Source organism: Plasmodium berghei, assembly GCF_900002375.2.
Source record: "Plasmodium berghei ANKA genome assembly, chromosome: 9".
NCBI classification, from domain to species: Eukaryota; Apicomplexa; class Aconoidasida; order Haemosporida; family Plasmodiidae; genus Plasmodium; species Plasmodium berghei.
This window is the reverse complement of record NC_036167.2, coordinates 1485541-1509581: the sequence shown is the minus strand read 5'-3', so window position 1 is coordinate 1509581 and position 24041 is coordinate 1485541. Positions and strand designations below refer to the sequence as shown.

The following is a 24041-nucleotide window of genomic DNA, read 5'->3' as shown; positions in this document are numbered from 1 at the left end:
TATAATATGTTAAAATTAAATGTATTTTTATATACATTTAACTATTACATGCTCATTTACATTGCTTATATATACATATTTGTATATATGGCTATAATGATATTTTAATAGTATTTTTTTGAAGGCTTCACTAGAAGCCATTATATGTTTTTTCCTTCTCTATGTATGTGTGCACAATTTTTTTTTTTTTTTACACATTAAACTTTATCATACTATTAAGTTTTTTATAAATGTTGTTTAAGGAATAAAAGCTTTTCCCATATTACAATAATATACATTGCTCATTTAAAAAGTCAATAAATATTTTTGGTTACTTTCCAATGACAATATTCATTTTATTATTAATTGGACAGAATATTGCTTTAGCATTTTTTTCTCATTTTAACATGTTATATATGGTTTATTTTTTTACAAAAATTAAAAAGTTTTAATATAATCACAGTTAATAAATTCGATTATTTCACCATCATATTAAAAGTTCACAATAAGCGAAAATCATTTTATTTTCGTAAAAAGAAAAAAATGTAATTATATTTTAATCTAAATAATGCAATAATACAAATATTTGTTATATATTAGTTCATTAAAATGCTTAAAAATTAGTATATTATATTTTACCTTATTTTTATTTATGTCCATCTTAATAATAGTAACATTCTTATCTTTATAATGACTTTCTTTTGTTATGAAATAAAGCCAATTTGGTCTGAGAGGAAAATCAGTAAATGATTATCAATACCCATTGTGTTTACAATTAATTGACATTAAAACTAAGGAAAAATATGGCGTATATCTTTATTTTATATGCACACATATATATATAGTCTCTTTAGTTTTCACTTTTTATATTTACCTGGCTTTTTGCTAAAAGGGCAACACCATCAAAACTCATTTGAGCATCTTTGCATATAAACCCTATCAATAACACATAAACACAAAAATTGAAAATAAAGAAAGAAATCATATTTTATTTTTAAAACACAATATTCTTTTCGTATACCATTTGGCATTTGAATAACTGTACTATCATTAGGCATCCATACAAATAAGTAAGGTGTATTTGTTGTGATTAAAAGCCTACGAAATTATTAACAGTATTATTATGTTAATATAAAAAAAATAAAATCTACATATATATATTATTCAGTTTCACTAAATAAATAAATAATTTGTTTTAACCTTGGTTTGTATAATATATTGCCCCACCGTATATTCGTTATTTTTTTTTGGTGTTGTAATATAACTATGCAAGAAAAGTTTTCAGAATAATAAATCCTTACGACATTATTGTAGCTTTCTGAAAAAGTATATAATTTTATCACCGCACTTTAATTTAATTTATATCTCTTTATTGTTATATTTATAATTTTATTATAACACAACCAAACCCATAATTATATGATAATAATTACATGATCATAATTATGTGATAATGTTTATATTTAGATAGTTTAGTCATACCGCTTACAATGGCTAAATAACATCCGCACATGCTGATACATAAAAATGTTATCCCGATTTTTGTTGTCATATCAATCTTTATATTTTTTGTAGTATCATTTATTTTTGTCTATGAAAAAATATAAATAACATTAATTCAATCTTAATCTCAAATAACCACCTATTCTTATCCAGTTTTATACTAATGAGGTAAATATAATAAAATGAGTCTAGTTTTTCATCATACTGTTTCACATTTTAATTTATATTTTCCATGTATCCCTTCTGATACTATTTTTTATGGTTACATTGTAATTAAATAAAAATAATATTAAAAAAAATCATTAAAAAATGGTATATTATCAAATATATAAATAAATTTTATTTTTGCTTAGTGTTTCCTTCTTTTGTCTATTTTTTATTGGATATACTGTTAGTGTAAAAAGAAAAATTGTCGTCCCCTTCTTTATCATAATTTGTGCTATTAATACAAAAAAATTATATTTATGCAAACAATATTATCAATTTAACTATTAAATTATAACCATATAATTTCCGATCTATAAATATTTCTATATGTAGTGTTGTAAGGAAAGTATTTTTATTTTTTAAAAAGTATATAAATTTAATTACTTTGATAATACAAAATTTGGTATATTTTTTTTAGAGATATTTTCTTTATATATTTTCTGTAAATGTGTGGAAAATAGAAAAAAAAGTATATTTTTTATTTATTTTTAGTCTAAGCATTTCATTAAATGTTATAGAAATATATATTAATTTGTTTAGTTCACAAGTAAATTATCATACTAGATTTTCATCCATGGTAATTGTATCCTCTAATAATAAAATTTTTATTTCTTTTAAATTTTCGGAACTTAAGACTTTGACCTAAAAATGAAGATAATTCCACATTTCAATTTTATATTTCATTCCTTTACATTTCATTTTTACATTTATTTTTTACATCTCATTGCTTTATTTGTTTCCCCATTTCCTTACTTCATCATTTTCCATTCCAAGAAGCAAAACATTTCTATGGTCACTTTTCGACAATACGTTTATGCCTATTTTTTTAAGACAATGAAAATATGAGATTATTTTAATTCCGCACAAATATTAAGATAATAAACAAACAAACAGTTAAATATTTAAATATATCAAAAATGTTACACTAAAATAAACATGGTTGTGCCTCATAGTAAGTACATATCCATTTACAAATCCACACATCACAAATAAATACATACATATTTATATATATACACTTCTTTTCTTAAATTTATTTACATGGCAATTGCGATAAATAACTATAGACATATAATAACTCTCCATCTATTTTATACATGTGCAATGATTTGCCTTTTTCACTATGAATTATAATATTATTCGTTTTGGAAAAAAAAATACAATTAGGCTCGTAATTGATACATTGTATAATGTTTATAAATATACAATTGGGAAATGATATCAAACAAATTTTATTTTTCTTATTATTTTCAGTTATGCATGCAAACATAGTTTCATCGTCATTTAAACAATATGTTTTTTTTTTCAATTTCGCATCTTTAACATTTAGTAAGCACATTTCTTCTTTATTTGCGTCATATATGCTTATATATTTCTGTGCATAAAAAAAATGTAAATGGTTATTTTTTTTATGTGCATATTAAAAATACATTCATATTTTTATAGACATATATTTCTTTATGTATAACAGAAAAATGGTTCAGCACAAATAAGACCGACAAAACACCACTATACAAAACTATTAAACCATAATTATCATATATTTTAAAAATATGAAGAAATTATTCTTGAAAAATCACACACATACATAGTATTATATGTACATGCATATATAATGCTTTTTTTTATTACTTGTTCATATTTTAAAACACATATATAGTTATATTTGTTAATAAAAAAAGAATGTGTATACTTTTGGAAATGATCTTCAATTTTATAAATAATATCATCATCATAAAATGAGTAGACAACAATACAACCTTTATCTTTCATTAAAACTAAAAAATGAACATTGTCACTTGAGAACTCTATATGATCAATTTTGTAACTCGTTACATAAATCTTGTTTATGCTCAAATGTTCAATTTCCATTAAAAATATTTTATTATCAACAACGTATAATAAGAAAAGGCCATTTTTTGAAAAAAAACACAAATTACAATATTCAACTTTAGCTAATTTCATCATTATAGAATTGAACTACCAAAAAGAAACAATGAGTAACAAATGATGGTACTAAACAATATATCAATTACAATAAAAATATTATGGCTGTTTTGGTAATATAAATATTTTTTTTTTGTGTCCCTTTTTTATATTAACATGCTCAGGTCGTTTTCTACAATATTTTGTTTAATATATGATTTTATTTATGCCAATTTTTTCCATATAGCGAGACATGTGAAAAATTGCACAAAAAACTATATAATTACATTTCACATTAGTATAATTTTTGTTTTCGATTTTATCAAATTTTATATATTTCATTATTAATGTAAATCAAGTATAATTTAAAAACATATTTCTAATAAAAGTATCTCAAAGAAAAAAATAATGCTTATATATTAGAACATACATACACAAATATATACATATATATATTATGCACATAATGTGAGGATATTGTTGTGAATAATGACAGAAAAATGCAAAAAATCGAAAGACGGAATAATATATATCCATAAAATAAATAAACAATGACATAATATAAATAAAAGAAAAAATAATATAAAATTTCCCCATTTTTATACATAATAATACTAAAAAATAATGTTTCATTCCCTTTATTTATTTTCTTTTTAAATAATGAAATTGCACAAATCATAAATATGCAAGACATGAGCATTTTACATATATTTGCTATTCTATGTCTTTCATATTCAAGCATATGCATGCTTATTCTTATAAGGTTAAAAAGAAAAAAAAATCCATTGATATATACATACATATGTGCATTCTGACTAACATCCATCTTATTTATATATTACAAGGATATGATTGTGTTAGTTTTCTCCAAAAAATGTAAAAATATTTTTTGAAATTACAGTTTTTTTTGACAAAACACTAAAAAAAGAGGATTGTGTGAAAAAAATTATTCGCCTACTGTAGATGGGCAACTGTTTTTCGAATTGGAAAAAAATTCATGCTCCAGTTTGTGTATTTTGGATTTGCTAAAAATGGAACGGAAAGGGAAACAAATTAGATAGGAAAAGAAGCGAATGAAATAGAAAAAACCGAATTAAAAGATTCTATGAAATCAGATGCATAACATTTATATAAATTTTTAATGTACTTACTCGGGAAAAAGGTGCCTGAGTATATTACATATTATTATAATTATACAGACAAAAAATGCAATAATATATAATATATCATTCAAACCATTTATTTTTATATCTAAAGTAATATCCCCAGTAGAAAGAACATAATTTTTATTCCTTACTATGTGATAAGTACGCTGTATAAAATTTATATTTTCAGCAAAAGATACTAAAAGTATATTTTCATGATCGTTAAAATGTTTCAAATATGAACATCCTACTGTTTCTTTATTTCGTCTTTTCAAGTTAAAAAATTGTGCCAAAAAACTTTCATATTGTCTAACTATAATAGTATAACAATTTATATTTCCAAAATAACCTTTATCTGGATTCTCTATTGAGTCAATAACTTTTCTAACATATACATATTTGTTACTATGTTCATAACGAGCAAAATCATCAACTTTTATTGACCATATTTTGTTTTTAGTACTAACATATACAGCCCTTGAATCTCTATTTTGTGAAGTTGATAAATAAATATTATTTTCATAACCATTATTTCTATTCTCATTTGGTATTGTAGATATACATTCACATTTAACAAGGCTATGTACTAGACAACGATATACATTTAATATTTTATCATTATTATTATTATTTGATATATAATAAAAATTTATATGATTAATAATATCAGTAAAAAGCACAAAATCTAATACATTATCTAATTTAAAAAATAAATATAATTTGTAATCTTTTAATATTACTAAATAATTAATTTTATCATAATAATAGGCTGTATACTTATTTATAGAACTTATATATTTTATTTTATTTTTTTTTAATTTATCTATAATATTTTCTTTAGATACTTTTATTTCATAAGCATTTTCTAAATTACCAAAACAATTATAGAATTCCCCTTCACTAATTAATACACGATTACATTCTTCATAATTTCCTTTTATGATATGTTCATTTGTATGTTTCCAAATTATAAAATTATTATTTTCATGCCCATTATATGGTTGTTCATTTGTTAAAAATTTATTATGTTGTTCAATTTCCTCATCTGTATAATCATAAATACTTTTTCCTAATAAGTTTTTATCAATTTGATTATTCCCAATCCCAAATATATTCGATATGGTATGTATACTATATTTATTATTTTTATCATTTCCATTTTCTTTACTATTTTCTAACCCCATACTTATTAAAAGTGCTTTTTTTAAATTACAATTTATTGTTTTCATATAAACATAATATGAAATATTTTTTATATCCAAATTAATATTTGAAACATTCTTTAAATGAGTTATAATTTTTTCGAGTAAAGCATAATTACTATTAATTATAAATTTATTTCCTAATTCTGATAACCTATTAAATTCTAAATTTTTTAAAAAACTCATTTTAATTTGATTATTATTATATATCGATGGAAAACATAATAATTTATGAGATAAAAATTTATCATTTTCAATTTCACATATAGCACCCCTTTCAGCAGGCCTATTAGTATGATCATTGTCGTCATCATCTAAATCATCATCTTCTTCATATTCTTCATCTATTAAATCTGAATTTTTATTATCATGTTCAGAATAATTTCCATTTCCCCAATCAGGTAATAGTTTTACAGAAAATTGCTGATATTTAATGGATTTATTTTGATTACTACTTTTACTTCTCATAAAAATGTTAAGACCAGTTTCACTATAAAATATATCAGAGATTTTACATATTATCCCTTTTTTGTTATTTTTTAAAATAATTAAATCACCTCCATTATATTTAAAATGAAATTTGATGTTTACAGGAGGTTGGTATTTAAAATAACTTATAATATTTGTATAACTTTTATAAAAATATATTTCATCATCTATATTTATATTCTTTATTTCTGACGATACTATATCAGGGGCATAATAATTTTTATCTATATATATGTATTGAAAATCTTTATTATCATTTTTATTTGTATTATTATCAAACACAACATTCGCTAATTTATTATTATCACCAAATGAATATATAAAATTAGGTAAAAATGCTGCAATAAATACACTTATATTTATTAATTTTTTCATCATTAACTTTGTTTTATTTTAAATTGTAAAACAATTTTTGTTTTTAATTCCATAGATTTATTAATAAAAATATGTGCAAATCATTCAAAATAAATGTTCATATTTATCAATTTGTTTATAAATTGTCTGAAAATTTATATTATATTTTTCAAAAAATAAACAAACGAAAAAAATATAATACATACACATATATGTATCCTTTTATCCTCAGTTTGTAATTTTCACTTTTTTTTTTTTTACATCTCCAAAAATATCAAAATTTTAAGACGTTTTATTCAAAACTAAAATAGCCATATATATATATATAATAATTCGTCTAAAATGGAACTAAATATATCAAAATAAAGAAACTGTAAGTATATATTTTCTTTACCTTCTCTTTATTCCCTTCTTTAAAATATAATACGTGTATATAAACTTTCAATAATCACACTAAAATATAAATACAAACTTATTTGATAAGTTAAAAAGCTATGAAAGTGCAAAAAAAAAAAAAAATATATATATATATTCCCTTAAGGTTTTATATAAATAATAATGGGAAAAGATTGAGCATTTAGTATAGATATATAATTATTATTAAAATTTAAAAATAAAGCATTAATTTATATTATTATAATATTATTATATTATGTTATATTATTATTACATTTTTATATTTCGCATTTTTCGTATTCCGATTTTTCAATTTTTTAATTTTTTTTTTTACGCTTTCCCACGCTAAGCCTTGAAAAATTTATGCGTATGTGACTAGCCAATGAGATGCATAAATACATAAAATAAATAAATGCTGTTTATATTATTTTGCAAAATCAAAATTATGTATTTTATAATATATATAGTGTTTATATATATAGCATATAATTGCGTATTATAACCTTTATACACGCCAATTTCAAATTTATTATTATATGCAAATAGCTAACACGGATTTTTTAATTATTTTATGCCAAACTTATTATAAGCATATAACAATGGGCAAAATACAAATTATATATTTTTCAAATAAAAAGAAAATTAGGAAATAAAAGACATGTATTATCATTATTATTATCATCATCATATTATATGTGGTATGAGACTATAAAAAAATTATTAATTATAATTAACAAAATATATGCATAAGTATGCATATTATTATATTTCATATGCACACACATAAATATTTGCCCTTAATATTTTTTTACTGCATTTTAGGCAACTTTTTCAGACAATGTCATATTTAAAAATATTGGAAATATAAAATTATTTATAATACTATATAAATATAAAATTTATAACATTTACAGCGCATTAAGTTTTTTTTACATATAAGTTATAATATACATTTTTATTTTTTTTTAATCCTTGCCCGCTCGGTCTTTTACAAGATATACGATAAGGCATATGCAGGAAGAAAAAATAATAAAATATAATGTAGGCGAAATGAAAAATGAAAAAAAATATTCATATTTTAATTCCATTAAATTTTCAAAGCTTTATGGGGGGGGATGTTCAAATTCGTCTCTTTTTTAGAATCAAAGGAATATTCATTGATCATATCAAAAGGCATATATTTTTTGTAATATCTTAATATTTCTCCAAAGTTTTATTTTATTATTTTTCCCTCCTTATTATGAATAAGCCAAATAATGGCAAACTAATTTAAATGAGTATGCATATTAGTGTACCCCCCCTTTCCCCATTTGTGAATGTCAAATCAAAAATTATGATCATGTTTTTATATATTTTATGACTTAATTATTTTGTGCTTTTAATCTGTTTCTTCGTTCTTCAATTATATCTAATTTAATACCCTTTTCCCTTGGTAAACTTATATATGGTTTTAAAGCATCGCCTATAACAAATATGTTACTTAATCGTGTAGCAAATATTTTTCCTCGACTATCTTTTACATGAATAATATCATATGTTCCTATATTTTTATCAATCGATAGAATAGTTCCAACTCTGCCAACACTATGCCCAGCAGTTACCATAACCATATTACCAACTTGAAATTTTAAATGTTCTAAAACTTTTCCTGTTTCTAAATCTAATCTTATAGTGTCATTGACTTTTACTTCAGGATGTATATATGGTATACTTCGACCATCATGCGTAATTGCAATCGATAGTTTTCCTTTTCTTAAAATTATTTTTTTTACTTTACATAATTTATATTTGCTTTCTTCATTTGTGATTCTATGTGGAACGAATCGACCTTTTACATCATATAATAATCGAAAAAATTCGTTAGATTTAGTAATATGAATAACATCCATTAATCCTACTGGGAATGTACAATCAGTTCTTGTTTTATTATCAACTTTTACGATTTTTTGAATTAAAATCATTTTTACTTCGTCAAAAGTTAAAGCATATTTTAGTCTATTTCTTAAAAGAATAACTAAAGGTATACTTTCGAGCAACTTATGAGGCCCACTGCTTGTTTTAGGAGCATATTGTCCATCCATTTTGTTAAGCATCCAATGTGATGGGGCGTTAACCCTTTTCATGTGTTTTTTTATTCCTTTACCCTACAAAATTAATCAAAAACGTGAAAAATTATGAAATAATAAGCATTAATCGTTTCAATCCATTCATATTATATACAACTAATCATATAAGTATGAACAGGATAATTGCTCAGAGAGCTTTACAAGGATATAATGGGATTTTTTTTTTTTCACATTTAATTAGTCATATTATAAATTTAAGAATCTTATATACTTTTTCAACTCAAATAACCCCACAATACATATAATACATTATATTTCTACATATTGTTTTTTTCCATTTTTTTTTTGTATTACCATTTTTCACGAATAATTTTAAATAAGTCAGTGTTTTGGGAAATTCTTTAAATATATATATATATATATAAAATTTAGAAATAAAAAAAAGTTGTTAAAACTTCTTAACAATTTGTGTTTTATATAATAAAAATAAATAATAAATTTAAAAAAAATATTTATTGGGAAACGTTAAAAAAAATTAAAACTATATAACTCTTTTTAATTTAAATATATTATCAGAGTATTATTCTTACTCTATATATTATTTATAATCATCCAAATACAAAACTTTTTATTATTCATATATAAAAAATTATTATCCTTTGTTGGCACTATATCATGTAATAATTTTTTATGCGTATATTCTCTTATTTTTTTCGCACTAAAATATATGCTTATATATTTATTGCTATTTTGTACATTTCCCCATGGTATAATAATAATAATGATGATGTTTATTTTTGTTACCGCCCTATTATAATATAACATATGCAATTTTATACAAAATATGTTTTTTTATTTTTATGTTTTCTGAAAATATATAGGCACAAATATGTTAATATATAAAAATATATATAATATTATATCCGTATAAAATATTATTATTATCCCTTAAAAATAAAAAAAAAATAAGAAACTTTAATTAAGCATATAAAGGAATGAAGTTATACCACTTACACCACCTCTATTGCCAATAAAAATTAGCATATTATTTAAAATCACATAAACAAAAAAATTCAAATATATATATTATGTTACCATATTAATGCTTATTTTTTTGAATTAAAAAGAAAAATTTATCACAATTTTATTCTTTTTATTTTAAATATATTTATAATTTTAAAAGCTTAGAATTTTAATCAACTTAACTGAATTAAAACAAATTCATTATTTATTCCCCTCCTAAATGGGCAAGGGGTCTATAAAAGAAAACAAAGGACAAAAAATGTTAACTAAAAATCTAAAGTAAAAACACAAAATAAATGATAACAATGATATAAACATTTTTTTTTTGGGGGGGGATTTTATATTTTTTAATATAAAATATATTGAAATTGAGGAGATATATGTTTTTTTTTTTTTTTCATATCATTTGGTACCTTATTAATGCAGCCAAATAAAGAAAGTAAAAAATACATGTGATACGATGTATATAAATTATATTTTCGAATAATCTAAACTAAAATTTTGTTAAAACCATTCCAATAAAACAAATAACGAATAGAATAATAAAAATTACATTTTTAAGGGTGTATAATGTATACTTTTCTGCCTTTTTGAAATTTGTGTGTAAAATAGTTTTTCTCATAGCAATATACAATAAAATGTATATATTAAAAATAATATAAAACTGTGGATTAATCAAATTATAATTTGTTGCCAAACTTGCTATTTATTTTATGTTAAAATAAAATATTTTATTTGATTGTTTCCCCCAAAAAATATTGAGCATAAAAAAAGCTGTTTTTTATTTTTGTTTTATTAGGTTATAAATTTAACATTTTTAAGTCTAAATTATTATACGTTTTGTAAAATATATATTATATTATACTAAATTTAAAATGATTTATTTTTAATATATGCAAAGGTTAAGTCCCTTTCGTATTTTCACTTTTGAACAAAGCAAAAGTAGAATTTTTCTTAAAATATTTACACATTTTTGTAATAAATTGTGCAAATATTATTTACCAATTTTAATTATGCTAAATAGTTTTCCCTTTTTTTTAAATTTACAATAAACTCGTTTACTCAAAAATTATATGCAAACAGAGGGGCGCACGCATATGTATATATATACGAATGGTTTCTATATTTTTTTTGCTATTTTTTAAACATAAAAAAAGTGTATATAATTAATTATGCATATGTATACCAAATATTTTCTCCTTTTGTAAATCTTTTTAAAAAAAAATTATTCAAAGAAAAAAAAAGAGACACATTTTCACTATATTTAATTATTATTATTTCTTAGTAGTTTTATCTTTGTTATAAATTTTGTTTGAAATTATTTTTAAATCCCAACTTGATAATAAATTTTCTAAATAATATGTATCATAATTTAAAAAAAGACAAAAAAATAAACATAACTTAAAAATCACGATGATATTTAAAAGGAAAATAGAAACTGAAGCAAATGAAGACATTGCAAAAGAAATATATGAATGCTTTTCATTATTTGATACAAATAAATGTGGTTATATTGACATTAGGGAATTTTATTTCGCTTTAAAATCTCTTGGCTTAAATTTTAAAAAAGAAAAAGTAAAAAAATTATTTTTAGAAATAAAAAATAATGTTGATGATAAATTAAGCTTTGACGAATTTTTTGACATTGCATCAAAGCATATAAATACCAGATATAATGATGAAGAAGCAAATAATATATTTTCATTATTTGACCCCAATGACACAGGTATTTATGCATATTTATGTATATTTATTTATACTTTTTTTATTTCCCATCTTTTTTTATTTTCTACCCTTTTTTAAATGTTTAGGGAAAATTACTTTGAACTCTCTAAAGGAAGTTTGTAATGAAATAGGTAAGAATAAAAAATGAAAAGATAATGTAATTATATATTTGTGAATGCAAATAATTCAGAATATATCCACATTTTTTCTATAGGGGAGGACATTGACGAATCTGAACTTATACGCATGATCGAATATGCTGATAAAAATAATGATAAAACTATTGATAAAAATGAATTTAAAAACATTCTTTTTACTAAATGGAAAAATGAGCAGTTAAGTGACTTGGATTCAGATTAAAAATGCAAATTTTTAAAATTGAAAAAACGAAACATATGCACATGTCTAATTGAATTAGTCATTGAAAAGAAAAAAATAAAATGAAATGAAATAAAAGAAAAAAAAATAAAATGAAATAAAACTGTACATTATGCAATAATTAATAAATTGACAAAAACATAAAATGGCATCAAGATGCGTGGAGAGATGTGAGCAGCCTTAAAATAAATATATTAAGCAACTTAACATTTCCAATGTTCCAAACCTGATTTTACAAAATAAATGCGGCACCTTGTATTTATTCATTCATGCAAATAGTAACTCATTGTCGAGGCATTTTCAATACTCATAATTATACTATCTACTTCAAAAGATTGATGATAATTTTCATCAAACAATTTAGCATAAAAATTTATTTGTGATCCAGTTTCTTTTCCATATGCATCATAATTAGTAGCAAAAACAACAGTATGCGAATTTTGTAAAAAGATATACCCATCATCTGTTACATGCAAATCGCTATCATTTGATGTAATCAGTTTTTGTATTACTTCATTTTGAGGATATTTTGTTTTTAAGGTATTTAACATATTTTTATGAACATAAAAATAATTTAATAATGTAGAAACGGGACCAGTACGTTGATTTGGGTTTTCTAAAGTTAGCCATTCACTAAATATCCATTTTTTTCCATTTTTTTCTAACTTATATATAGATTTTTTATTATTAGAAACATATATATAATGATTTTCTTCATTATTATTACTTTTATGGGTAATATATGAAATATATTGAAATAATTCATTATTTTCTTTTTTTTTTTTGTAAATATTATAACATTGATATGATTTGTCTATTTGATTTATAACACATTTATTAATATAATTTTTTTCTTCATCATTACAAGCTACATACACAATTATTTCGTTATATGTATTATTATATTTATCTATCGTTAATCCAAATGGTTGTGGTAAACTTATTTTTATATTTCCATTTTTTAAATATATATAAATTAAATTATTTAATGGGTATGATAATAAATGTATACCTTTTGACGACTTATAATCAAATGCTATATAATTTTTTAATCCGTCAAATATAATATTACCAGTATAATTATCATTATATGTTTCTAAAGTGTTTAAACTACTAACATAATTTTTTTGAGAATCATAATAGCATATTTCATCAAGCATTTTATTTTCTTTTGGACAAGTACTTGAACATGTTACATTAGGAGATGTTGAAAAATGATTATTTATTTTTTTAATTGGAATTTTTTTTATTTCATTATTATTGTTTGATACTGATTTGACATTTCTAAGATCTATACTTCCTTTATTTATTGTACAATTAAATTGATTTGTCCATAATATTTCTAACATATATTTTTCATCTTCTATATTTTCTTTATTTTCATCAACTTGTTTATTAGGCATATTTAAATATTTTGGTTTATTACTTTTTAATTGCTTCATCCATAATTTCTGTTTTTCTGGATCTTTACGACTATCCATAGAAATATATATATCAAATACATTAAAATACATAGGATTAATATCTGAACTATATAAATCTATAATATTATAAAATTCGATTTGTTTATTATTACTTATATTTACATTCATTAAATAAACACAATTTTCAGAAGATGGCTTGTCGTTTGATATTTTTTTTGTATTAATAATTAAATAATCAGTAAGTTTATTTGTCATTGGGTTTGAAATCATTTTAGCACTTAATCCTAATATTTTTTCATTTTTATTTGCAAAAGAATAAATATTCATAGCTTTTATATTACTATTATTTTTTTTTTCTTTTCTATCAATTATAACTTGGTAAATATTTTCTGCATTTTCAGATACATATAAACGATTTTCTATAATACTAATTGAATTAACAACTGTTAATTGCTTTCCATTTAATTTTTCAATAACATTTATTACATTAATATAACCTGTATTTTCATCATATTTTATATGAGCAATAAAATATTTATCTTTAATTGTACATATTAAAAAAAAATGATTTTCAATAATATCAGATATTATTCCTGTATAATACATTTGATCATTGTTAAATATTCTATCATATTTTTCATCATTTACATTTAATGCTGAAAATATTTTTTTTTCATTATCAAATTTATATATATCAACATCTACTATAACTATTAATAATCCATTATTAGCAGCCATTCCTGTTATATAATATTTATCATTAAATGTTATTGGGGCTAAATTCATATTATTTTTGTATAAATATAAAGAATTTTGAAACTCGTGTTTTATATAATATATTGTTTTTTTATTTTGTTGACTATTATTATCAATTGCAATATAAGGTATACAATATACCGGGAAGTTCATCAAGTATTCTGTTTCTAATTTTATCGACGATTCATCATTTATAACACGAATGTTAGAAATACTATTTAATTGCTCTGTTAATATTAATTTTCCAGAATGTTGTAAATTATACTTACATTTTCCAATACTAGCAATGCAACCCAATGCCAACACAATAAAATAAAGCATCATTTTGAATCGAATTTTGGGGATTTCAATCTTTTTAAGTTTATAAATTTATAAAATATACCTGAAAATACCTTGACTTTTATTTCTTTCTATTTATACACACAACGATAAATGGCTTTTCAAATTATATCTTCGTACTATTATATTAATACAAAAGTGTGTATTGAGCTATCTAAAAGCGCAAATAAATGATGAAAAATAATGCAAAATCTACCCTATATATATTACCTGTACAGAAGTAGAATCAATTACTTAAAAAAAAACATAAAAAATGCATACATATCGTGCACATATATATCATGTACATGTTCATTCGTTATGGGTTCTACTGCAAAAGTTAAACACGTTTCTGTAGAAAAAACAAAATTATTTCATTAATTAAAAAAAATAAAACAAAGGCAATCAAAATACGCACTTTATTTTATTCACTCTTTTTGGCTTTTCACTTTTTCTTATGCTTTTTATGCATGTAATTTTTATTTTTTAGAATTTCTTCAAAACAATAAAACGGCTTTTAATTTTCTACCCTAATAAAAAATTCCATTATTATTTCATCATTCATATATGTATTTACATTAATTTTATTTTTTTTTAACAAATGAAAAAGTCAAATTGATATTAATTGCGAGAAAAAAAAATAGTAGAACTAGAAAAATCGGAAAAATTTCGGAAAAAAGTATAAATATGAAAAAACAATGAAAAGTACAAAAATATAAAATTATTTTTTAATAAAGCTATCTATTTTTATTTAACAAAAGCAATATGCACATATTTTTTTCTCTATATTTTTTTTTCCGTTATTATTATTTATAATGGCGTTTTAAACTATGCAGCTGATTTTAAGAACTTAAATAAAACTTATTACCATTTTATTTAGGTTGCATATTGCCATAAATTAAGCAAAAAAAGAAGAAATAAATATAAAATAAAACAAAACAAAATAAAGTAAATTGTTACAAAACGGCCAATTTTTATTCACCATTTTACTTAAAGCCCGAATATTACAATTTCTAACCAATATATCTTTTGCTTTTTTTTAGAAAATATATTTATTGTTATATTAGCTGGTGTTTTTACAAGCATCCTTATACAACGACAATCTTGAATATAGAAAGTTAAAAAAAAAACATCTAATAAACAAGTTTAAATAAGCTAGTTATTAAGTCCTATACAACTTTAATAAATATAATCACTGATAAATATAAATCCTAATAAATATAAATCACTAATAAATATAAATCACTAATAAATATAAATCCTAATAAATATATTTTTTTATGATCCCTCCAAAAGGGGAAAACTTTTTGTATAGCCGCAATAGCCTTTATGCGCAAATCAACTATATAAATTGTTTACATTTCATTTTTTTTTAGTTAAAAAAAATGTATTATTTCGAGCACATATTTATAATACATAATTGTCACAACAATCTTTATATATTCATTTTTTCTTTTTAACACCAAACAACTTATTTCACAAAAAAAAAGTAGAAATTCTTTATATATTGGTGATATAATAATATTTGGCTATATAAGCTATTTTTGTATATATGTGTATAAATAGACATATAAAACAGAAAATGCAGAAAAATGTAGAAATGTATATATAGCATATTCCTAATTCTTTAAATATAGACCCTATGAAAATATATATTATCTCAAAAAGTAATATGAAAAATAAATAAAAGTGAAACATTTTATTTTCCCTATAAATATATGACACCAAACAAAACTTCAATATTATATTTTTATTATGAATACATATAATTCTTCATTTGTCACTTTTTCACAAAATTTAACAAATGAAATATTACATATTTGCATAAATAATATTGTATGGTTTAAAAATATAAATGATTATCACATTATTGGAAATGTTTTTTATGAAATTAAATTATAACTTATTTTAATAAAAATATATTTAAACAATTATATATTATTAAATCTGGTATAAATTAAAAATACTATCGTTGAAAAAAATACATTTAATAAATATAGCAACAAAATAATTATTGAAAAAGTGGAGAAAAAAATGTATTTTACTCAAGTCTTCAAATAATAACGTTATAATTTTTGGCTATATAATGTAATATTTTTTTATGGATAAAGTTTAAAAAAGTAGAGAATAAAATTAACAAAAATAAAACAAACAATAATAAAATTAACAAAAGTAAAACTAACAAAAGTAAAACTAACAAAAATTAAACTAACAAAAATTAAACTAACAAAAATTAAACTAACAAAAAAGGAAATATATGTCACACATACTTTAAAAGAAAGGAAAAAAGAACAAATTAATGGACTGAAAAACTAAAAGAATTTTTTTTGTATATTTTTATTAAAATAATTCAAAATTAAATATTATGTTCTTTGTACTTAAAAATATAAGGTAACAAAAATGTTATATTATTTTTATTAATTATAAGAAAAATATGTTTAAAAATTAAATACATATGTTTGTATTTGGGGACAAAAAAAAATTATTAAGATTGAAAATTTAATGCTGTATTAAAGTATAACCATAAATTATTTATACATATTAACAATCACGCACACATAAATTGAACTACCAAATCTTCAATGAACAAAATATATTACCACCATTTTTATCACATCCGTTTCATATACATATAGACAAACTTACGCATACGCATGTATATATATATATATATATATTATTACTATTATTGTTATTTCCTTTTATCTGCTTTTTGGTAGATTGATCCAATGATGAAACATGGAAAAAGCGAGGATGTATTCAAATACATTGAAAAAACAAATGAGAAGAATCTCTATCGAATAAACAAAGGGCTTGTTCCGGGTATGAATGTAGAAGGGAATATCTATGTAAATGAAAAATTAAAATTATTAATAGATGAAGAAATAAAAATGTACCAATTAAATAAATGCTCTACATTTCTCCCTGCTGTAATACAAATAGCTAATGTCTCAACTCTTCCCGGAATTGTTAAAGCTTCTATCGCATTACCCGATGTTCATGCAGGTTATGGATTTTCAATAGGCAATGTTGCAGCATTTGATATGAATAATGAAAAAGCTGTTATATCCCCAGGTGGGGTAGGATTTGATATAAATTGCGGAGTACGATTAATTCGAACAAATTTATTTTACAACGATATTAAAGATAAGCAAGAAGAATTAGCTCAACTACTTTTTAATCATATACCAGTAGGAGTTGGCTCTCAAGGGTTTATTTTATGTAATCAAAATAATTTAGATGATGCATTATCTTTAGGTATGGATTGGTCAGTTAAAGAAGGATACTCATGGATAGAAGATAAACTAAATTGTGAAGACAATGGTAGAAGCTTATATGCTAATAGTGATTATGTATCTGTTCGAGCTAAAAAAAGAGGAATCACACAAATGGGCACATTAGGCGCTGGAAATCATTATGCAGAAATACAAATAGTTGATGAAATTTATAATAAAAAAAGTGCTAAATTAATGGGAATTGAAAAAAAAAATCAAGTATGTATTATGATTCATTCAGGTAGTAGAGGATTGGGGCATCAAATTGCTACTGATGCCTTAATAGAAATGGAAAAAATTATGAGCAAATATAAAATAAATGTAATAGATAAGCAATTAGCTTGCACACCTATCCATTCACCCGAAGGACAAAACTATTTAAAAGCAATGGGAGCTGCTTGTAATTTTGCATGGATTAATAGATCTTCTATGACATTTTTAGCTAGACAAGCATTTTCAAAAATATTTAATCAATCACCTGATGATTTAGATATGCATGTAATATATGATGTTTCACATAATATAGCAAAAATTGAAGAACATTTTATTAATGGTAAAGTACAAAATCTACTTGTACATAGAAAAGGATCAACTAGAGCATTCCCGCCTTTTCATCCATTAGTACCTTTAGATTATCAATATTGTGGTCAGCCAATATTAATAGGTGGTACAATGGGAACATATTCATATGTATTAACAGGAACTGAAAAAGCAATGGAAAACACATTTGGATCTACATGTCATGGGGCAGGACGAGCTTTAAGTAGAAATAAAAGTAGAAATGCATTATCATATTCTGATGTATTAAGTAACTTAAAGGAAAAAAATATATCAATACGAGTTGCTTCACCAAAACTAATTATGGAAGAAGCACCAGAATCTTATAAAAATGTTTCAGAGGTGGTTCAAACATGTCATGACTCAGGAATATCTAATAAGTGCTTTCGTCTGAGACCTGTTGCAGTAATAAAGGGATGATATATAATTTAAAATTATGCATTTACAGGGTAGGTAATTAATCCGCTTCCTCGTCACCATAATTCGTTTTTTCTTTTTAATTGGAACTACAACTTTATTTATTTTTTTTCAACCATGATCCACATGTGCATAACCATAAGAAGGGGTACACACACACCACGTCCACATTTTGACAATGTACTTCAATATTTTGAATTTGTTTAATTTTCATAATTAAAGAAGAAGAATTAAGTATGGTATATTGCTCATATATACGCAAAGAATATACACTTTTTGCGATTATACAAGTAAACACATACATATATGTAATATTGAGTGTGTTTTTAATTGAACTATCATATGTGAGTATACATTTGCGCATTTATCAAAAATCGTATTATATGTTTTAAACTTTTTTATATTTTTAATGAAATTATTTACGTCCTCTTGAAGGTATGCATATATATATTTTGATTATTTTTTTTGTGAATACAATGTTTATATTTTGTTAATATATTTTTGCATAACGTGGGTACCCATATTTTTTCAAAGCCTTTCACAAATATATCACGCCAATTATACACATAAATATGTAAAATTTATATCAACAATATAAAACATACCTATTTTTTAATTAAAATTTTATTATTTTTCCTTTCAAAAAAATAACATACTCTTATGTAAGAAATGAATTTATATTATTTTTTATCAAAAAAATAAAAACTATATTTTATATATAAAATAAACTATAGGTAGCCAAAAAAATGTGTGTTTTTTTCGCTTTTTTTTTTTTATGTTTTTTACAATTAGGGAACAATGTTTTTTCCACTCTGTCTATTTACCCAGGTTTTAAGGCTGAAATACGAATATTTCCAGCTACATTTACCAATTGATATTATATTGTATCATTTTTGTTTTTTTTTCAAGTCATATGAACATTTTATTCGTTATATACATGCTTATAACTAACTTACAAATAGCGATTATATATATACGCATAAATAAATTTTTTTTTTTGGTTAGTGTCTGACTAACTTTTTTATTAACAGCAATAATAAAAACTATAAAAGCAATGTATATTAAATTTAAAAAAATACAATAATAAATACAGTGTAATATTATTTTCCAGATTTTGGCATGTAGAGAAAACATAAAATTACATACGTAAATTTAAATGTGAATGTAAGTATATATACAATACACGCATTATTCATATTAATAAACTAACTATAATGTGATATACTTTTCCACAAACGACATATATACTCCAATATATTGTGATATAAATTTGTGAACAAATATAATAAAATACCACATGCTATTTGAAATTTATTATTCTTAATGATAAAATACAAATTAACAAAATTCAGGAATAAACAAAAATAAAGTATATAAATTTAAATAATATTTTTCATGTATTATTATACATACGTGTATGCATATTTAAAAAAAAAATTAAAAAAATTGAGTCACAATCAATATTATTTATATTGCATATATATACATTTATGCAAAGAGTATAAAAATTAAAAATGTAAAATTAATAAAAAACAAAAAATAATATATATGTAACTCGAAGTAAATTTTATATAACAATATAATTACAAAGAAAAAGATAAATTATAGCATAATGTACAAAATTATATCTGTCGAAACAGGAAAAAAAAATAGTTGATTAGCCATAATGTATACAATCGTATTAAATATATATGGCCATATGTATAGTGAATTGTTTTATGTATCATATTAATAATAATACATTATAATATACGTTTTATTATACATTTGTATATTTTTTGAATTTATTTACTTTATATACATGTGAATATCCAAATATTAATTAAAAAAAAGAAAAGGAAATCGAATCTCCAAAAATTTAATATAAATCAAAAATGAACTGGAAAAAGGCTTTAAGTTTAGCAGGTAAAAATAACATTTGTATATAGAAACTTGTATATATATGCATATTATATATGAATGCTTGGTTTTCTTTCATTTTACACGTTAAGCAATAATATCCACTCACCTTATATAATAATATGTATATTGTATTTTGTTTAACTCATCAAGATGCCGGTTCACTATATAGAATCGTGCAATCGTATAAGCCTATAATATATAAAGTGTAAATAAGGTGGAGTATGAACAACAAATAAAAAACAATGAAACTGTGAAACATAAGTTCTTTGTTATAACATTTTAAATTGTTTTTATTTAATTTTTTGTATGTATCGAAACTTTTATAAATGTGATAAATGTATATATTGCTTTATTAATGTGTTTTTTATTGGCTCATTATTTTCTAATATATTTTATTTTTTCTCAATCCTTTTATATCAATTTACACAGGCGGAGCAGCAGCAGTTGTTGCCTTGACGTATATGCTAATGAAAGACGATGATAATGATGATGAAAATGATGTCCAACAAAAAAAAAATAAATCAGGAAAAGATTCTAATAGAATAATGAAAGGAGATTCGGTAGGTGCATTGGTTCATGAATATACATCATTTCATAGATGTGTTTATTTTTTATATAGAAAATGAATTATATATATGTACATATTTGCATGCATAAATAATTTCTCTCCTTTCATCCCTTTTTAGATGACAAGAGAAGATTTACTTCAGTTATTAAACGAAATGCTTAAACTGCAAACAGATATGAAAAATATCGTAAAAATTTTAATTCAAGTTGCAAAGGACAACAACTATGAGTAAGAATGCTTGCGGATATACCTCCGCGTGGTTATTATTGTTATTTTTGTTTTTATTATGTTTTGTTCTCTCTATATTTTTATCTTTTCATCCCATTTCGTAGCTTTATGATAGTTTATAATGAAGCAAAAAAACATAATACAATAGACCCATTAGGAAAATATCAAATTGAAATGCCTGAGTTTGACAAGGTTGTCGAAAGCTATCACAGTGACCCAGGTAAAAATATTGGCTAGCCGAATATACCAATTTAATCAATTTATTTGTATAAATATTTCTAATAGTTGAATGCATATTTTCAATCTTTATCGTCACTATTTATGTTCCCTTTTATAGAGGTTAAAGAGGCGGTTTCTAAACTTATGACATCCCAAGAAAAGTAATAAGCAATACATATATGAGCATATACATTATCCATATTATTTACAATAGCTCCATTGTGACACCACAATAATTTGTGGCTATTCTAACTATTATAGACATATTTATTTTATTTTATTATTTATTTTATTATTATCTTTTAGTTACTATTCAAACATCAGTGATTCAGCAATATTGAGTGTCGACAAAATTATTGAAATACACCATTTTATGTTAAATGAGTTATATAAGATCGATCCAGAATTTAAAAAAATTCCCAATACAAATGAATTAGATCCAAAACTTATAGCATTAGGTAAATTAACGCTTTTATTTTCTCTGTTGTAATATTTACTTGCATTGGTCATTATTATGCAATTTTTTATCAAATGCATATATCATATATATCCTATATTATAATCATTTTCTTTTACATTTTGTTTGTTTTTCTATTACAGTTATTCAGTCTATAATTAGTGCAAGAGTAGAGGATGAATTCAATTTAACATCAGAAGACGTAGAGGCCTCTATTGCAAATCAACAATATGCATTAACATCAGTTAGTCAAAAAGAGCATACATATATATATATATACACTTTGCTATAAAACGACAAATTAATATGTTATCTACATACTCTTCTAACCATTTTATCGTTATACATTTTTTTTTCTTTTCACAACTTTATAGAATATGGAATTTGCAAGAATCAATATACAGATGCAAACTGTTATGAACAAGTTTATGGGGTAAGCAAACTTGAAATAGATATAATAAATAAATAATTTTATAATATTTTTTGGTAAATATTAGCTAACATAATATGCACAATTTTGTGTATAATGAATAAATTATATTTAATTTCATTTTTTTTAGTGACCATTTTAAATTTATGTGTGATAGGGAAGGAGGCTATTAATAACAACCGAAGTACAACATACTTTTATTTTTGTTTTAACTAAATTCAAAATATAATTTAAATAAAAATATATAAATATATATACGCAGATATTTATATAATATAGGTATATAGTGTGTAGTTATTTATTGCTACTTTTACTTAGCAAAAATAAAATATAATACCTTATTATTTTTTTCATTTGTTCTCATTTTAAAAGAGAAAGGTCTTCAGGGTTTTTATGTTTGAATGCAAAGAAATATTTAATATGTATTATCTTGTTTATAGAAATGGATTTAATGCATAAATAGATATGGATGTATTATCCACACACACACATATATATATATATTATATATGCATGTGTGCGCTTGTAATACTTTTTGTATTTATATGTATTATCATATATTCCTTTTAAATGGCTGCTTACTAAATTTCAAGTTTTAATTCTAATTTTTATTTATTTATCTCATTTTTATTATGTTTCGATATATATATATATATATATAATATTTAAATTTAAAACAACGGAACTATTGCTTTCTCTTATTATGTGTTTTTTTTTATTTTTTTTAAAAAAAACTTAACAAAATTTTAATTAGAATAAAAAAAATATTTTTATATGTATAATAGAAAATTCTTATATATTTTTAAATAAGCCATAACGAAAATTCCAATCAAGAAAAATTATATTGCTGTAAAAGCTTGTATTGTTCCAGTATATGCAATGGGGTATAGGCTATTATATATGTATTTTTTTAATATTTTTCATTTACATGTTCTTAAAGACCCATGTATTTTATAATAATATAACTTTCATGGGTAAAGGATTACTTATACAAATTTCTTTAAATATAGCAGAAATATCGGATGTTCTGTAATTTAATTATGTCTTTTTTTTTCTGAAAGTTGGTGAATATATGAATGTGCATGAAAACATTAAC

The 24041-nt window shown here is 22.1% G+C and overlaps 7 protein-coding genes across 7 annotated transcripts; 3 read left to right on the top strand and 4 right to left on the bottom strand.

Annotated features, from left to right (window-relative positions):
- Positions 1 to 664: 664 nt before the first annotated feature.
- PBANKA_0941700 (WD repeat-containing protein WRAP73, putative) lies at positions 665 to 3657 on the bottom strand (the record flags this gene model as incomplete). The annotated part of the gene is made up of 12 exons (XM_034565032.1): positions 665 to 706; positions 854 to 915; positions 1001 to 1077; positions 1180 to 1297; positions 1462 to 1570; positions 1688 to 1731; positions 1872 to 1921; positions 2074 to 2129; positions 2251 to 2331; positions 2443 to 2507; positions 2731 to 3064; positions 3322 to 3657. 12 exons carry the CDS (start codon positions 3655 to 3657, stop codon positions 665 to 667), a joined length of 1374 nt encoding a protein of 457 aa, XP_034421769.1.
- A 904-nt stretch (positions 3658 to 4561) lies between these two features.
- PBANKA_0941600 (conserved Plasmodium protein, unknown function) lies at positions 4562 to 6829 on the bottom strand (the record flags this gene model as incomplete). Its single annotated transcript, XM_034565031.1, has 2 exons — positions 4562 to 4640; positions 4767 to 6829. 2 exons carry the CDS (start codon positions 6827 to 6829, stop codon positions 4562 to 4564), a joined length of 2142 nt encoding a protein of 713 aa, XP_034421768.1.
- Positions 6830 to 8562: 1733 nt separating this feature from the next.
- PBANKA_0941500 (40S ribosomal protein S4, putative) lies at positions 8563 to 9624 on the bottom strand (the record flags this gene model as incomplete). Its single annotated transcript, XM_034565029.1, has 2 exons — positions 8563 to 9345; positions 9622 to 9624. The coding sequence occupies 2 exons, from the start codon at positions 9622 to 9624 to the stop codon at positions 8563 to 8565; spliced, it is 786 nt and encodes a 261-aa protein (XP_034421767.1).
- Positions 9625 to 11703: 2079 nt separating this feature from the next.
- PBANKA_0941400 (centrin-4) lies at positions 11704 to 12375 on the top strand (the record flags this gene model as incomplete). Its single annotated transcript, XM_034565028.1, has 3 exons — positions 11704 to 12016; positions 12102 to 12146; positions 12230 to 12375. The coding sequence occupies 3 exons, from the start codon at positions 11704 to 11706 to the stop codon at positions 12373 to 12375; spliced, it is 504 nt and encodes a 167-aa protein (XP_034421766.1).
- A 281-nt stretch (positions 12376 to 12656) lies between these two features.
- Positions 12657 to 14897, bottom strand: PBANKA_0941300 (translocon component PTEX88; the record flags this gene model as incomplete). Its single annotated transcript, XM_034565027.1, has 1 exon — positions 12657 to 14897. The coding sequence occupies one exon, from the start codon at positions 14895 to 14897 to the stop codon at positions 12657 to 12659; it is 2241 nt and encodes a 746-aa protein (XP_034421765.1).
- A 2723-nt stretch (positions 14898 to 17620) lies between these two features.
- On the top strand, positions 17621 to 19144 carry PBANKA_0941200 (tRNA-splicing ligase RtcB, putative; the record flags this gene model as incomplete). The annotated part of the gene is made up of 1 exon (XM_034565026.1): positions 17621 to 19144. The coding sequence occupies one exon, from the start codon at positions 17621 to 17623 to the stop codon at positions 19142 to 19144; it is 1524 nt and encodes a 507-aa protein (XP_034421764.1).
- A 1871-nt stretch (positions 19145 to 21015) lies between these two features.
- Positions 21016 to 23118, top strand: PBANKA_0941100 (conserved Apicomplexan protein, unknown function; the record flags this gene model as incomplete). Its single annotated transcript, XM_034565025.1, has 9 exons — positions 21016 to 21046; positions 21473 to 21603; positions 21730 to 21839; positions 21944 to 22059; positions 22177 to 22219; positions 22365 to 22516; positions 22659 to 22759; positions 22890 to 22948; positions 23076 to 23118. 9 exons carry the CDS (start codon positions 21016 to 21018, stop codon positions 23116 to 23118), a joined length of 786 nt encoding a protein of 261 aa, XP_034421763.1.
- Between the last annotated feature and the right edge of the window lie 923 nt (positions 23119 to 24041).